This window comes from Rhopalosiphum maidis, chromosome 2, assembly GCF_003676215.2.
Source record: "Rhopalosiphum maidis isolate BTI-1 chromosome 2, ASM367621v3, whole genome shotgun sequence".
Classification (NCBI taxonomy): domain Eukaryota; kingdom Metazoa; phylum Arthropoda; class Insecta; order Hemiptera; family Aphididae; genus Rhopalosiphum; species Rhopalosiphum maidis.
In genome coordinates this window covers 79,818,863-79,836,321 of record NC_040878.1, presented here as the reverse complement: position 1 = coordinate 79,836,321, position 17,459 = coordinate 79,818,863, and the positions used below count along the sequence as shown (strand labels likewise).

The following is a 17,459-nucleotide window of genomic DNA, read 5'->3' as shown; positions in this document are numbered from 1 at the left end:
CGGTACCACTCAAAATGTTTATCGACTATTCTGCTCGTCTAAACTTTAAATAGGTACTTATTATAACTATTAATAAACCACTTGTCTTAAAATTTGATTTGTATAAATCGAAATACTATGAATAATATTTTATATTGGAATATATAATTAAAATATTTGTTGTATATAAAAAAAATACAATATTTTTTTTTTTTTTTAAATGGAAGAAAAATTATTTATTATCATTACTAGCTATTGGTGTTTGGATATAAATTAAAACTTCATATTATTACTTGTACAATAGTATGGATTGTTTGATTGATCAATACAAGATAATTATTCTTTTGGAGGCAAATGTTCATTTAAATTTACTCTAAAAGCTTTATCGTTAATGGAAATATTTTTTTTTATTAGATAATTTGAAATTATTGGCAATTTTTGAAAAAATAATGTTTTATCATTTTATAATTTTTAATATCATATTTCTAAGCAGATTATTTATCAGACAATTCAAATACATAAAAATCTCATTTCAATCGAGTAGTTTGATTGTTATTAGTTATAACTAAAGTTATAACTAGTTATAATTAAAGTATAGAATTACTTATTATTTATTAACCACTAGTTTGAAAATCGATATTTATAGTTTGTATATTAAAATTTCCAAATAGGTATATATTCTACTTTAAAATAAGAAATTAAAAATGTCTATATTATTCTCAACAGTAATAACATTAAAAATTATGTTAACATTAAATGTTAAAACTTTTTGATAAAAAATAAAAGTATTTGCTTAATATATATAAATTTATCAACAACGATTTGTTGGCTCGTGGGAATACATCTATACTTACATGTCAAAACTAAGGAAAAAAAGTAAAAACTACTTCCAATTTTCCTTTAACTTGGGGTGACCATACGTCTCGTTTTATATTAAAACCATATTATACAAATAAACAACTGTTTTCGTCGTACGATCGTTAAATGCTACGTACAATAATTTGTCAGCAGTTAGCACAAGACATACAATTTAATTAAAAAAACCGTATCAGCTATTTCCCATTCCAAAAACACACCTTGATTAGAGTATGTGACATCTCCAAATTATTGTTTAATTATAACAATTATCAAACAATTTTTAGAGGTTTTTTCATTTTTTTATATTTTATATAGATATGGTGACCCTACTCAAACTGAGTCTTAAATTGGTTGTTTAAATTCGTCAACAGTGGATTACTGTATTCGTATCATAAATAATTCTTGATTAGTATAATACAGTAACACAGGTAGTTTAGTCATAATAGGTATAATACATATAGGGTCAGGCAGAGCCCATGACTCTCGTCGCATGCGGAAATAACTGGCATAGACTTTATCGTAAACGGCCAAGGTTTCGTTGTGTGCTCAACAAGTTCGGAACAATCAACACAAATTATAAATTAGCTCGTGTGCAAACTTTAGTGGTGTTTGTCGTCGTCGGTTTTGCCTTATACGCCACAATGTGCGACCATATTAGTGATATCCAGCTAAGCTATCATCCGATACGTTTATATTTCATTTAATTGAATGAAATAATTTTAAATGAATTAATTTCGTTTAATTTACATGTCCCACATTATAATATGTCGTGTAATATAGTATTATAATAGCATATTATTATCCTGTTTTTAATTTTTTATACGAATGAATACTAAAATATAAAACATATAAAATTGCTTAATCATTTTACATCTGAATATCTGAATATTTATTATATCATATTATTTTCAAATATGAACGCGTTTTACGAATTACAACTATAATATTAGATAGTCGATGGCAATGTACCGAGTTACCAAATATTCAAATAATTCTATCTCATCGATTTGTATAATAATATATATATATACATATTATATATCATTTCCAAATCTCAATATAATGAAAATTTTATTTAAATCACAAAGGCAATACGTAATCATATGGATAATTATTATTTACTATACTCTTTATAACCGTATTTGTAATTAATAGCTTCGAGAGCATCTATTTTTCCCGAGTTATTTTGAAAATATCCACTTCACAATTTATTGATAGATAAACTTAAGTTCACGAGTTAACTTACTAATGTATAATGAGGTTTATATAAGTGGCGTGATAAAAATATATTACACACATAGTTATGGTCCAGTACATTAAGTATGCATTTTATCGTTAATTGTACTTAAAACTTGTATAATGAAATAAATTTACTTTTTTGGCTAATATTTAATATATTTTTAAAACATTTTAAAATACTATAAATTAAAAATAAATCTTTAATGCTATTTTGTTTGCTACAAGAATTTTAGCACTATCGAATGCAATCAAAGTACATAAGAACGTTGGAAGTTTATGAGAAATAATAAATCGTTAAGATATTCAACATAAATCTTGATAAAAGTTAAGTTCACGAGAATCTTTAATGGACTTCATTTGGAGACTTTTCAAAAGTTAGTTACCACAATAATTCTCCAAATAGCTACCATGCCGAAGTTGAGTACTTGTTTTAGAATATTAATTAAGGTCAATTATTTTGATTTAAAATGTGTATAGATTATTATTGACAAACATTTCAGATATAATGACAATTTACTGTACATAAACCAACAGTTTCAGAATTATAATCGTGTACAAAATATGAAGGTAAAATCCTATACAAAATATAATAAGAAAATCAATGCTGAAAATTATAGTTTTTATCATGCTATTATAAGGAGGTTTATTATATAAACCTAAATCAATAACTTTCTGGTTAATAATAATTTATTATGACTCGACTTTATAAAATATGTATTATGTTTATTCATTTTACCCGAAAATACTTTAATTATGCGTACAACTTAAAAAACATATTAGTAGAAAATATAAGAGAAAGCTCATTATAGGACCAATACTTAGGCCGTGGGCTATTTTATTAATTATTATACCTTCAATGGATCAAAAAAAAAAATATAATATAATATGCATTTGTATAATCGATTTTCACATGCCCAAATATAATATTGATTATTAAACATTACACTATGCGCGATGAACAAACAATCTATGATATTATTTACGATACTCACAGCTTACCACAGAGACGTGTCTATGAACCACCTCGAAGTATACTTGCAATAGGTTAATTGCGTAAGAATAATCACAATCAAGGAGAGTGTTACATTCGCAATTCGATAGAATAAAAAAGTTGAAAAAAACTGCTCGTCACACCCACTCACTGCTGACTGACTCGTATTGTCAGAAGACAACGGCGGCAATTTTTAATTCGATTGCCGACTTACTAAAGGCTCTTATTATCTCCGTGTTGATGACAAATGCACGTTTGTGTGTGTATGTGTGTGTGAGAGAGACAACGGAAATTTGTCGTGTAATCTTGTTTTCACAGCCGAGTGGCGAAATAACAGTAGGGGCGGCAAATGAAGGTGTCTTCTGCACAAGGGCCTTAAGACAATTACTATATACTATATATAGTATTATAATTCCACAGCGTAGTAACTTTACCGAAAAACGTTGATTTTTTTTTTTTATTCAAGTCGAGTTTTACAATTAAATAGGCAGTTAATGTAATTTACGTACATTACAAATACACTTATCCTATTTCTTGGATAGTTTTGATAAGACAGCCACTTGCATCTGTTAACCTAGATTATTGTATAATACTAATAGTGAAGAGATAAAATAAAATAAGAAAACAATACTGATAATAATGGTAAGTCTTGTAAAAACGCGTTGTACTGTCTTAATTATGGTTTTTTATGTCGGTTAAAAATGTCGATAAAGAAATATTTTTATTCAAACTGTAATTTACGAGATTAAGTTGTCAGAGAGCAAAAAATAAAGACGTTGATATTTTTTAAGTTTTTTTTTAACGTATGTTATACATTTAAAACAAAATCCTTTTGAAAAGGACTTGGATTTAAGACGAGTAGTAATTGCAGTTAGACAATGGAAAATGTTTTTTTTTTATGTAACCTAAATTTATGGCACACGAAATGGTCAATACAAATAATAGTAATAATTCAATAAAAATTTAAAATTGAAATTGATTTTTTTATTTTATCTAAGTTTGACGTTTTTTGTAACTAGCACAGAGGGGAGGGGGGTTCCGATATTATAGCATAACAAATTAATCACTGGAGTATAATGAGACTTAGCATAGTTGAAAGTAATGAAAAATTCAGTATATAGCGGACGCGACGTGAATGATGGCCACAATGGTCTTTTGAGTCTAGGCGCATCAGAGTATGAAGTGATTATGTTATAAATTTCTTAAACATTTGATTTATATGTATATTTATATATTATATACATAATAAAGACAATTTTAAATTCATACCTTAGCCGTAAACTGAACGTCCGATGTTCGGTGATAATTACGGTTTGCTTGGTCGAGTCGACAAGATATTATATTATTATATTATACGTAATTTGGTGTGTAATCGTTGAAAGTTATAGATTTTTGCCGAATGGGTACGGATTTCATTTAGCCAACGTAATAATATAATAGTTTATAGTCAGATGATTGTCGGAAACCCGTAAGCTAATAATCGTCCATAGAATATTCGTGTCCTCGTTGTGGAAAATCGATTCATTCTTCTTTCTCTCTTGTAGATAATCAATTTATAATATCGGTGGTTAAAGAGACACTGAGCTTGGGTTACCATATTATTATATTGAGCTATGACGCTCGTCGTCGTCATCACATCGCCACTTTCATCACCGTCGTCGTAGTTGTGGAACGATTTTAATTCAATATCCGACTAAACTACTACAAAGGATCTTATTATCTCGGCGTTGATGACAGATGCGCGTGTTTGTGTGTGAAAACTAAACTTTATCGTGTAATTTAGTTTTCTCGCTGGCACAACCCGATTCACCGGGAAATATCGGTGAGAGGACGTTCCGTGTGTACGGGTTTTAATGCAATTAATAGCCATAGTATAATTTTAGCAACAAATTTTCCGATTCCGGACACCTTTTTCACCTGCCAAATGATTGATTGTGACTGGGTGGACGTCCGCAGACAAAAGAACATGGAACACGCAGAACGATATATTTTCCCGTCACAGAGTTGTCGGTACGCTTACCAGTGTTACCCAAACTTTACAGGGAACCAAAATTGTTTTGGATGGCCATACATTTAAAAGAACTATACCGTTCGTCTGAAATTGACATCATTAAAATTGAACATTATATAGCAATAATTAAGATATATTTTTGATTAGAAAGTTATTATACAAACTCGTTCATAAACATCATTTAATCATTCTTATCTAATAAATCGTCCTTAATCAATCCAATGCGATATCTATATTCTGTACTCGGGTTATAAAAATAAAAATTAAGGCGTATGCGATCTCAACGAATACATATAATTTTCATTAAACTACATTTAATAAAACCTTATGTAAAATTGCATTCTACACATTTCTTTAAGATATTGGTCATCGAAACAAAAATGTGTGAAACACTTAAAGCATAGTGAGTCAATGACACCGTTTGAAAAACACTGAAAGTCCTTATACATAGGTAGTCCAAATAGGTACACTGCACGTTTATTTAAATTGAGAGACAGGCAGCTGAAAATAATTTACTAGCAGCGAATGTGTATAGTTTTTTGTCGATTCTAAAGCCACAACGCGGATACGCACAATCGAATTTTATTCAAAAACTACCTGCCATTCATTGAGCAATAAATGTCATGTAAATAAGGTTACGGCGCCAAGTATAACAAGTAAAATAACATTATGATAATATTGTATAATTTTAAAATTTCATTTTCCTAACGGTCTTATGGAGTGTTGTCATTCTAAGCAGAGCGATAAATGTATTGGTTTTACAATGATGTGTTTTTTTTTTGTGTATGTGGACATTTTTTATGGTACAAAAGATGAATTGGTCCTTCACTTTGAAGGTAATTTTTGGTAGCATATTGAATCCAGTTGGTACTATAAGGAATTCCATTAAAAATGTATTAAAATAATCGAATGAAAGAAAACGGAGAAAATGATCAGTTGTACATAAAAATGTATTTTTTCTTGTAAGTTAAAAATTAAAAGCAACTTAAAAGTTAATAACAATAATATATGATATGATATAATTAATAAATAATATTATAACGGATATTTATCGTAATAATATTGTATAATAAATAACTACTAGTGGTAATATAATAAAATGCTTATATCATAATATAAAAAATATTCTTTGTAATAATATAGCTTGGAATCGTTTTTCAATTGCAAAAATTTATCGTTAAAGTCAAATTCAACTCATCCATTATAGTGAAATGCTCAATGACGATGTTGACTTGACACCTATACCAATGATACAGCAAACTGACTGCCCCGTATACTCGTATTCATTCCCATACCACCATACCCATTCGCCGCCGCGCCGCCCACCACGCAACAAGTCCAAAAAAATATAATTTCTCTCGTGTTTTGTTCAAACCTAACAAATATACTGCAATATGTTTACTATGATAAAATAACACTGCCGACGTTTACTTTCTGCGAATATTATATTGCGTTATTTGCACGATTTCGATCGAATACGAAATACTTCTGACTCGTATATTTAAGTCATACATTCCATCTGTTTGATAGATTATTCTATTTCGTATCTATTATTACTGATTCACGTCAATCTTAATATTGTTTAACGAGAAACACTGTCCAGTGCACAATGCGCGTGTGAGCTGCGTAATATTTCTCTAAAACTGTAATTCGATTGTTAATTCCAATACACGTAACTAAATAAATCAATATTAATAATATTACTCTAAATGAAAGTTATTGCATATTAGGTGCATTATGATTTATGACGGTGAGGGCCGGATCTAGCGTATATTTCACCAGGAGTAAAGTATAAAATTAGTGCCCTCTCATAATTCAGCACCCCTCTATTATGCCACTGTTATTTGATAATTTGGCGCCCCGCGACCAAGAATTCCGGGACAAGTGCCCCTGTTCGCCCCGCCTCCCCTTAGATCCGGCCCAGGTGGCTCCTATACATTTGTATTCGTGTAAATCACTAAATTGTATACCTAATTTCTACGATCAGTCCGATATATTTCAGACAATTTTTTGATACATTAATGTAAAAATAAAAACTGTAATTTTTTTCTTTCCATTAAACAATAAACATTATTTTTCATGTATATAATATAATTGAGTATTATTACATTACCTATATTGATTATAATATAGAAACTCTCCTTAAACGATGAAATTAATTTTTTTGTTAGTAATATTATTTTCTAATTTGAAATTATATAAAATAAATATTTTTAAAAACATTATACATTTGTTTCTGAAATAATGAGCGTGTTACATTAAATGCATTCCACATAAAATGCATTCACCTAAAATACTAGCCTGGTAGTGGGAAAGTAATATTAATATTCTCAGGTAGATCCAAAATTCCAATATACCCTTAACCAAAATTTTCAGCCATGTGAAACTGCAAACAATATACGCTAAAGCTAAAATAAAATAATATCCATACTATAATTTAAAATAACAGAAATAGCAAAGGTTTTAAAACATTTCTTGGAAAAGTTCTCAAACGTGCTTTAGTAGAAATGGTTGTAACAAACGTAAAAATGTCTTTTAGGTATTTATTTGACATGCTATAAGTCACCTATAACACAGTTTGTATCTAGTAAAAAAAAAAAAATTAAATTAAATAAAACTGTACATATCACAAACATGTTGTGTTCGTGAAAATTTCAAATGTCGTAATGTCCTTAAATTATCTAAAAATATATAAAATATAAATTATCTTAACAATTTAATATTGTAATATTACATAATTACTATTTTAATACATTTAATATTTTAAAACAAACAAAAAAAAACACTTTATAAATACATAAATTATTATATTATAACGATTTATGGCGTTTAAGACATAGAGCTACTCTATGGTTTTTTTCCGGTATTTTCTTATGTTTATCTTCTTAAAGAGTTTTAGTTAAAACCGCTACACGAAAACACGTTTTTATGGAACACAATAACAACAAATTCATCTACAACATTTATAATACATAAAGTTTATGTAATTCATTTTCCATAGGTGCGAATAGCTGACATCTGCAATTGCGGGTAGTGGCTAAATTATTTTAATAAAATCTGTATTTTCGAGCACATTTTTACGTCATTTTTCTGATCAGGATGATTTTTTTTATCGTACTGTCGTGAGGGAGATAGTTAATCGATGATTTTTTACATTAGATACTTCCCTTATTCTGTCTACGCCTATACCACTCTATGACGAATCGTTTTTAGTTTTCGTTATCCCACTGTGATTTTTTTTCATTATTACTTTTTAGTATTTTGTTTATCACTGTGCACCGTTGTAGAAATGTATGCACAAACACTCAAAATGCACCCATACGAACGGTGAACAAAACCACAGCAGACACTTATAAATGTAATATAAATATAACGTGTATGATATACACGGCGTGTTACGATATTATTACATGTATCATCGTGGTTAACGCGTTATAATAAATGTTTACTGATATACATAATTTGCTCTTACTAACGAATGTCCCGACCTTAATCATAATATTATAAGTTATAACATTATGAATACGATGAAATAGCAAATATTACAGATTTTTAGAATGCTAGCTAATGTTGTATTGGCGTTAGTAATATGTAAAACTGTAAAATAAAGTCTACAATTTGACAACTTAACATTTTTGTTTTCCGTATTTTAGCAGAAAACATTTCGACGACAGAAACTACGATGGACGTAAATTTGATCGATGAAAATCATCATCAACACGAAGCTGGATCGAAATGGTCGCCGTTGTTTGAGGATGGTCCCGGACCCGTCAACGTCACCGCCCGCATTGGGTCTACAGTGCAATTGAACTGTAAAATCCAACTACTTTACGATAAAACGGTATGTAAATCCCATGCATAAATCACTTAACACTCATAGTAAAGCCGTACGTAAGCTCTAAAACTATTAAATCATTTTGGGTCGTATATCATATCTGGATGGCATGAATTTCTAACATAATTGTTATTATACCATTTCAATTGTCACTAAACAGGTGTATTCAATGCAATTTAAATTCAAATACAATTTTTTAATTTCATTTAATTATTTTTTTTTTTTTTAAATTCAACAAGTGGCTAAACATTAATATATAAAACACTATCAACAATATTTAGATTATATCAGATAATTGGACAAATATATCTGTTAAGTGAAATATTCTACATGCTTTATTTATTTATTGTAGATTTCACTTTTTAGTATGAGCAAACTTAAATTCCAACTCTACTAAAATGTATACTCACTGAATTCACTTTTAAATTCTGTGCTCGTGATTAAATGTTATGAATTACATAATTATACTGACCTTTTAATTTTTTATAAGAATTCTAAGAACGATCTTTTGTTTGGTTTATATCTAATATTTTATGAATCATTTTTCGGCTTTATAACTTTTACATAGTTGGAATAAGAAGATAGCTATTTAGTATTTTTACATATAAATATATTATTATAAATTAGATTTTTATTGAGGAGTTATCTTTTATAAATATACTAAGTACTAACCCGTAAAACTAAGATAAGATAGTGAGATAAGCCAAAATTCAAATAAATAAGAAGCATTCTAAAAATAAATTTAAATAAAAATATGTAACATCATCAATGATATTTGACCATCATAGAATATATTATTAAATTATATTATGTTTATCAGATTAATTTTATTTGTGATTTTGAATACCTATTTCTCGCACATTCTAATTTATGAAAACACAATTGAAACACTTAAACTTTAAACGACATTCCGAATTTAATTAGTTTGTGTGTGAAAATTAAAATAACATAATATTATATTAGTAAATACATAAAGTTTAATACGTAACAATATCAGTACCTAGATACCACATTTATATATTTTTTCTCGGCGTAAAATATAATAAAATATAATTCTGTACAAATAGAACTCGACAAAATTAAATTCTATAACCAGATAGTAATTTATAAGCAGCAAGTTAGTGAAATTAAACAAAGTACCGTTACGGGAATGTACAAAAAAGCTCATAGTCGTATACTTTACAATAATAAACGTTTATTTTACTGTTGAAATTACGGTTTAACCACTTTAATATTTTTTTTCCCACTCTCATTAAATATTTCACTATGCTATTACAAAACTACTTGACGTTTGATTTGGACATATATAGCGAGCTGCTACTATAGGGTTTTTCCACAACGCTGTGGAAGTTAAATAACAACAGAAAAGTTTTCTAAAGACCAAAACTTTATCAATCACAATGTTGGGGGCTAGAACTTTAAGGCTATCGTTTCATTATTCGTTAACTACATATACCTATACTTGGCAAACGCTCATTGTACTGCATATTTTCTATATGACTTTATTATATTGCCTCATTTAGCGCTTAAAGTGATGATCGCAATAATAGCAGTAAACAATTTTTTTTTTTCATTTGTTTAATCCATATATATACACATATATGTACGTCGTACGCATAATATACACTATTACGTGGATGGCTGTTGTTTTTAGTTTTTATTTTATTTGCTTAAACCTACCTGCAGCACTGTTTCACGCGGGTTACTTCCATTTGGCCGCCGTTACGTATACGCTTTGTTCTTCTCACGAAATCAATTTGGTTTTATTAGTTCTACCGTTTTACTATTTGGCTGCATTCGTGCAGCCTCTTTCTATTTCAAACAACCGAGCAGATGTCTCTGGGTCATTATCAAAAATGTTTCTTAAACCCAGTGTTTCTCAACTTCTTTCACTCGCGATACCTTTACATGCGCTTGAACGTTTCGTGGAACACACATATATTTGTTCGGAGCTATTTTATGTTAGAATCATAATTTAAATCAAAAATATTATTAATTAATTTATATTTTCCCGAATTTCTCTCGGAACCCTTGGCACCGGCTGACGGAACCCTTAGGTTCCGTGGAACACCAGTTGGGAAACACTGTTAAAGTTTAACCGTTCCGCGTAATCTGTGTGCGAAATAAAAAATATACATGTATACATACACACAAGCGCGCGCGCACAGATAATACCGTATAAGTTATCAGCGTTCGACAAACCCGGATATCGTCTGCAATGAAATTCTAACAAAGAGTTCGGAGGTTTTTTTTTCAATCAGTATATACACACTACGAGTATATTATGTACTAAAAGTACTGCTATATGACTCTTGCTCTATTTACTAAAATAGCTAGTATACTGCAAACATTTAACCAACAGTGTTTTAAAGAAACGTTGACAAAATGTTATTTATGTATTTATAGCAAACGTTTAAAATTTTACATCACGTATTCGAGACAAACACTGTTATATAAATATAATGAAAATAAATAACTTTGATAATATATATGATATTATACTCGTATTTTATGTTATATTTAACTTAAGTTCTAATACAGATAAAATTTGTCCACAAATAGCTGTTTTTATCGAAGCTTTTGCTATTTTATTTTTTATTTTTTACCAATTTTATTAGTTGTGAATTCGAAGGTCAACAACTCATAACTATAATATTATGTAATAGTATAGTTCGGCGTTCAATAAAAAGGTTGAGAAGCACTACTATTTTATGGTACATATAATTAATAATTATAATACATTAACGTATTTTCATATGGAAAAGTCGATGATCGAATAAAACAATATTTAAACATGTCGATCCCGAGTGATAACAAAACAATGATTAATAACAAATAAATAACAAATTTAAAACGCGGTGACCAGTGTCGATTAAATTAATACATAAAAATAGTTCCAAAATAAAGTTCCAATATCCATACGAGACCATTTATTTGATTGATTTTATTATTTTTTTAAATTACAATTACGTTTTGGTCTACCGGAATCTCAAAATACGTTAGTATAATAAATATATTATTATATAGTCACAACTGTTTTCAGGCAAAATTATTACGATCACGGTACGGCCAGTGGTCGGTATTAATATCATAAATATCACAAGAGATTGATAAACAAGCCATATCGAAAAGAGGGACGAATAAGGGTCCTTAACGATTCCGTCGAGGTGACACAAACTCGGTTGTGATAACGACCGCGATGAAATTAAAAAAAAAAGAACTTTTTTCGCATACCCAAACATTCCCACTTATATTCTTACCAGTTGGTCCACGTATTATACAATAGAAAGTGTGCTCGCAACTTTGTGCTAGAACTTTTAACTTTTATTTCCTTTATTGTTTCCGTACAAAGCATCCCGGACGAATAATTGTTGTTTTTTTCACTCCGCACTCTATCCTGAATTTTTTTTTTATATTTTTTTTAATATCATTTTTTTTTTTTTTTATTTTAACGTCACGCCTCAACCATTTTAGTTGGTGAAACAATTTTTTTCTCCCAACCCTCGTACTCCAGACGATAAAAGCTCGTATCAAATTACGTGTGACCCGATAATCACCTTTGCAATGTTAGACGAGGATAATTTTGTATAGCTCAGGCAGTGTTATTCTATCGTGGTTTTTGTGTGGCCTTCAAGGCGTGGTTATAAATATATTTTTCGGTTTTTCCTTTGTCGTGATTTATAGGCTAATCAGCTAATCTTAATTGTATAAAAAGTTTAAATATTAATTAATGATTGAATATTCAAATAAGATGATATTATAGAAATCATCAACGTGAAATTGTACTACGTTTAATATTAGATGTTATTTCAATGTATTATGTTTCGATGTAATGCATATTATCAGACATAACTGCTATATACTGCTACACGATAAAATATATTATAATTTATAATATTTTCTTGTATACCGATAATAATATGAAAATATAAATATCTGACTATACTAATTCATATAGACCTCAAAAAATACATTAATATAAAATTTAAAATGTGTAATATCTGTCTATAGTATACCATATCATTATATCAGTTAGTTTCTGATAATATAACTTATAAAATATTCTTATATTATACTGGTGATTAATTTATCAAACAACACTAATTATTTCAAAATCTGTTTTTGAAAATATTTTTTATATTTATAAATAAATAATGTATAAAAATATTTAAAATTATAGTGGGCGTATAGTAAAGAAGAGGAGAAACATTGCAAAATGTTGACCTATATTACTCCGTTTATCAAACTTTAAATACTTAAAACTACCTACTAGTTAGAGTTTCAATTTAAAGTATCGAAATACTCTAAAAGATATTCTGATTCAGAAAGTAAAATTTGAAATATTTGTTTCATTCAAAAAAAGTAAAAACTTAAAAAAATTATATCAGTTAATTTATTAAAAATTATAAATTTAAAAAAAAGTATTTTTTTATTTCGACGGGAAATTATGTAAAAAAAAAAGTATTTTCAAAAACATTTATAAATTTTAAAATAATGACTAATGAGTATTGATCGGTAAAAGAATTTATTGTCCATATATAATATGTATGTACCTATATAAAAAATATCAATGGGTTATAATCTCTTCAATGACACAAACAATATACATAAGTAATGGTGTGCATACGAATAGAAAATGTTGTGTCAAATTATAAAGAATTCTAAAGTAAAACCCATTTGAATGGCAAAATGACCGTTTTAAATTATATTGTAGGTACTAATCTAATGTATACATATTGTGAATAAAATATCTACTTAAATACAGAATGTAATAAAAATTCTTGGCAAATTCATTTAACAAATAAATTAATATAGTAATAATATAATAAATACTAACATATTAGTAGTATACAAAAATATATATTTTGTGATTAACTGTTATTATAGCATAAAAAATATTTTAAAATTCAAGTTATAGATAGTTAGTATACATTTAGTTATAATTAAAAACAATAATTTCTATCTCTTTAACTCAGTATTATAAAAATCTATAACAAGTATTTATATTGCAATATTATATAGGTTTTAGGAATTTATAAATAACAGTTGTTATTGTATATAATCATATAAATTTATACGATATTACAATATGTAGATCTTTATAAATATATTTAATTAAGCGTTATAAATATAAAATCATCAAATAAATTTAATAGTTTAATTGATTTTTAAATCAAACGGTATGAATAATAAAGCTTTTAAGTTGATTGTTTTTTAAATCAAATGCTGGAAGTGACTGAATTATCAACTTTCCGCTATATTTAATAAGTTAGTTTTTCAATATAATTACATTATCTTATATCTATAGTAATAAAATTTACTCTAGTAAATATAAGTAAATATAGATACTAATCTATTATTTGATTAAATTTCCAATTTTAAGTAATATTTCTCAAAACATTTAAAAATTATTCTTATCTTGTGAAGTTGTGAATTGCTCAAATGAGCATTATAAATCGAAAAAGAAATCTAAACCAGTGTAATTAATTTTACTGCACAAAATATGTAATTATACCTATGTTTGAACAAAAAAAAAAAAATTAAAGTCCTATTTTACGAATATTTTTAAGATTGACGTAATCTGTTTAAAATATATTATTCGAATTGATTTTGTAATTATCCGGTATCGGTTTTTCTATTATCTTGTCTATTACACAGTGGCAATCATGATCGTTAGTGATTTCTCGGACGTCTGAACTATTGTTAATATTGAAATATATTATTATTTTTCTGTGAAATTGTTTTCAACGATTTATTCTATGAATTTTAATCGAATTCCTTTACTAGTTACTACTAGTCGAATGCGAAAAAAGTTACAGCAATAAAAATATCATATTATACTGAAACGATTGAAAGCGGTAATAATACTCGCTTTATTAGTAAACACATCAATTGTTGTTGTTGTTATTTGTTTTATTTTTTTCGATTTTTATTCAATCATGCCAACATTGTCAATTTGTTAACTGAACAACTGAGTCAATATCAAAGAGAATTTAAATCATAATAATAAAAATGCATGACCCGGATTTGGAGCCCGACAATAAATCGTGAGTCTGGTCTTTTGCCTGTGTGATGAGCAAGTGTGTGATCTATTAACTATAAGAATTTGCTTGGATATTTGAACAATGAACATGTGTAAATACAATGAGTTTCCGTTCGACCTTCCATTTTGCTGTTCACAATTTCAAAAGAGCGATAATAAAACACGTCCGGTAAGCTAAAAACCTAGTCAGCGGTTCGCGACGAATAAATAATCGTTTCAAAACAAATTCCCATCTGTTCGAAGTAACGGTACGTGAGATATTCATAAATGTGCGGCAAAAGGAAGCCCGGTCAAGTGTATCGAATCAAATCTAAATTACATATAACCAGAACTAGATTAAGGATTATGGCCGCCCCATAACAATTATTGATATTGGAGAATCCAATAAAGAATGAAAAAATATATATTACAATGAATAGTATAATGTATTTTAACTTATGTTTTTCTTTCTTTTCCTTCCCCTATTATTATAAATGTAAAATTATATAATATATATACCTCTCTTGTCTCCCATTGGGACTTACCATAGTGAATTATGCAAAAGAAAAAAACCATAGATTTACTAGGAAACTTGCTGATTAGTGAAAAAAAGGATCATCCTGTAGACATCACACGCACCGTTCATTTTTCTTAAAAGCCCTCAACATTCTTCGAGATTCGCCGAATTCACATGCACTTCTGTCCCTGGTGCAATTCAATCGGTACGGCGTAGAAATTCCACCCGACCTAACCCGGCCTATTTGAAGGACAAAGGCACATAGGTACTTTCGAAGTTTGGCTGAAACTTTCATTGCCTTATTTGTATGCTCCGAGCGTGAGCAGTTTAATCTCCACACACGAGATTATTATACACAATGATATTATAATCGAATCGACGACACACGTAAAGGTTTTTCGTTTTAGTTTACAATTTTTTTTATTTTTTTTTTTTTATATTTAAAACTGACTATACAATAAAACAATACGCAATACTATATAATAGAAAATAACATCGAACCTTTCGAGCATTGTCGTACCACTGAGTCATACACGTCAGATACACGTGTCGTTCGTGGTTTTCGGCGTGAAATTACAAACCGTGTAAACTTTTTAATTCGCAAAATTTGTCAGGCGGTTGCGATAACGGTGCCGCGGCAGTCGTGACTTTCGCCGCTTCCGACGGGGACGTTCACGCCTGATAACAATACAAACTAATCGAATTCACGTTAGGTACTCGATACAAACTGCAGCATTTTCCCATGCTTTGTAATATCAAATTGTCTCGGGTGAAATAAAACATTGTTGATATCGTTAAAACGACACGTATTTTTATGGCGTAATCTCCCGACATGATATGATGAGTGATGCGAACACCACTGTATAATACAAACATAATAGTGCGTTTAATATTATTAGGTTGAGTTTAATAATACGTTGGCCGGTACAACAAATGCAGATAATACCTTAGGATAAGCGGCCCGGTAGTTTGGTAAAAATCGTAAAAATAAATCTACTTTTTTGACGCGTAAAATGTAGTTTTTACGATTTAAAAATATTATTAATATTATGTTATAGCTTTGTACAATAACTGCTATCGGTTTAACTTGAAATTAATTCTGCAAGGGCTGAGAAACTCATATCACAAAAAAAATCATAAAGCGACGTGACGAGTAAATCTTATTAAAATTTCACAAATTTATTTATTCAAACGATTTTAATTTCCCGGTATTGTTCTAACACCAACCCACGTGAACCACACTGTCTGAATAAAAACTCTAACTATACTATTTTATTCTTAGTATATAAAAATGTTTGAATACGTTTCAAATAAAATAATAATTCTTAGTAATATAATATTGCATACGTATATTTTTAGATACACAACTTATTCAATTATACTCAGAATACGTTTGAGTATCAGGTTTAATTTATCAGTATCCGACTCTCAACTAATTAATAGCAGAAAATTCAACTTAAAAGTATTATTGTGTTTATATCTTTATATTTTAATTCAATAATTATAACATAGTTAATAACTCAATGAAATAATAATAACAATTTAATAAATGTGTTTACTTTATATATTTCGAAAATATGTATTTAAACTTAAAAGTAATTTTACAACTATTTGTATTATTAAAAAATGTTAATAATCATAATTATTAAAGTTTGCATTTCATTTTTGGTTATGGACGATCATACTAACAAAATTAACCTTATTTCTTGTTTTAAGCAGTAATTATTTTTTTATACCATAACAGAATATTTTCTTCGACATTTTGAAATAAATACCAATCATAAAAAGCTAAAAAATATTTCTTAACTAGGAATATTTTATTAATTGTAAAAAATTAAAAATTGAATGTAAGTGGACAGCAAATTATCAAAATTGTGAAAAAAATTTACATTTTTCTTAGTCATTATCCATACTTGTTGAACAAAAATAATATAGTTAGTCTGTTATTTCTCGCAATTACATACAAATTATTACTTATTGTATTTTATTATTCATTTAATAAAACAT

The 17,459-nt window shown here is 28.1% G+C and overlaps 1 protein-coding gene across 5 annotated transcripts in view; it reads left to right on the top strand.

Annotated features, from left to right (window-relative positions):
- The window catches only part of LOC113551894 (cell adhesion molecule 3-like), a 405,828-nt gene that overhangs the window by 320,135 nt on the left and 68,234 nt on the right, over positions 1 to 17,459 (top strand). For all 5 annotated transcript variants that reach the window (XM_026954455.1, XM_026954456.1, XM_026954457.1 and 2 more), the window contains one exon: positions 8,732 to 8,919. In XM_026954455.1, coding sequence (XP_026810256.1) covers positions 8,732 to 8,919 — 188 coding nt within the window. The remainder of the gene's footprint in view (positions 1 to 8,731; positions 8,920 to 17,459) is intronic.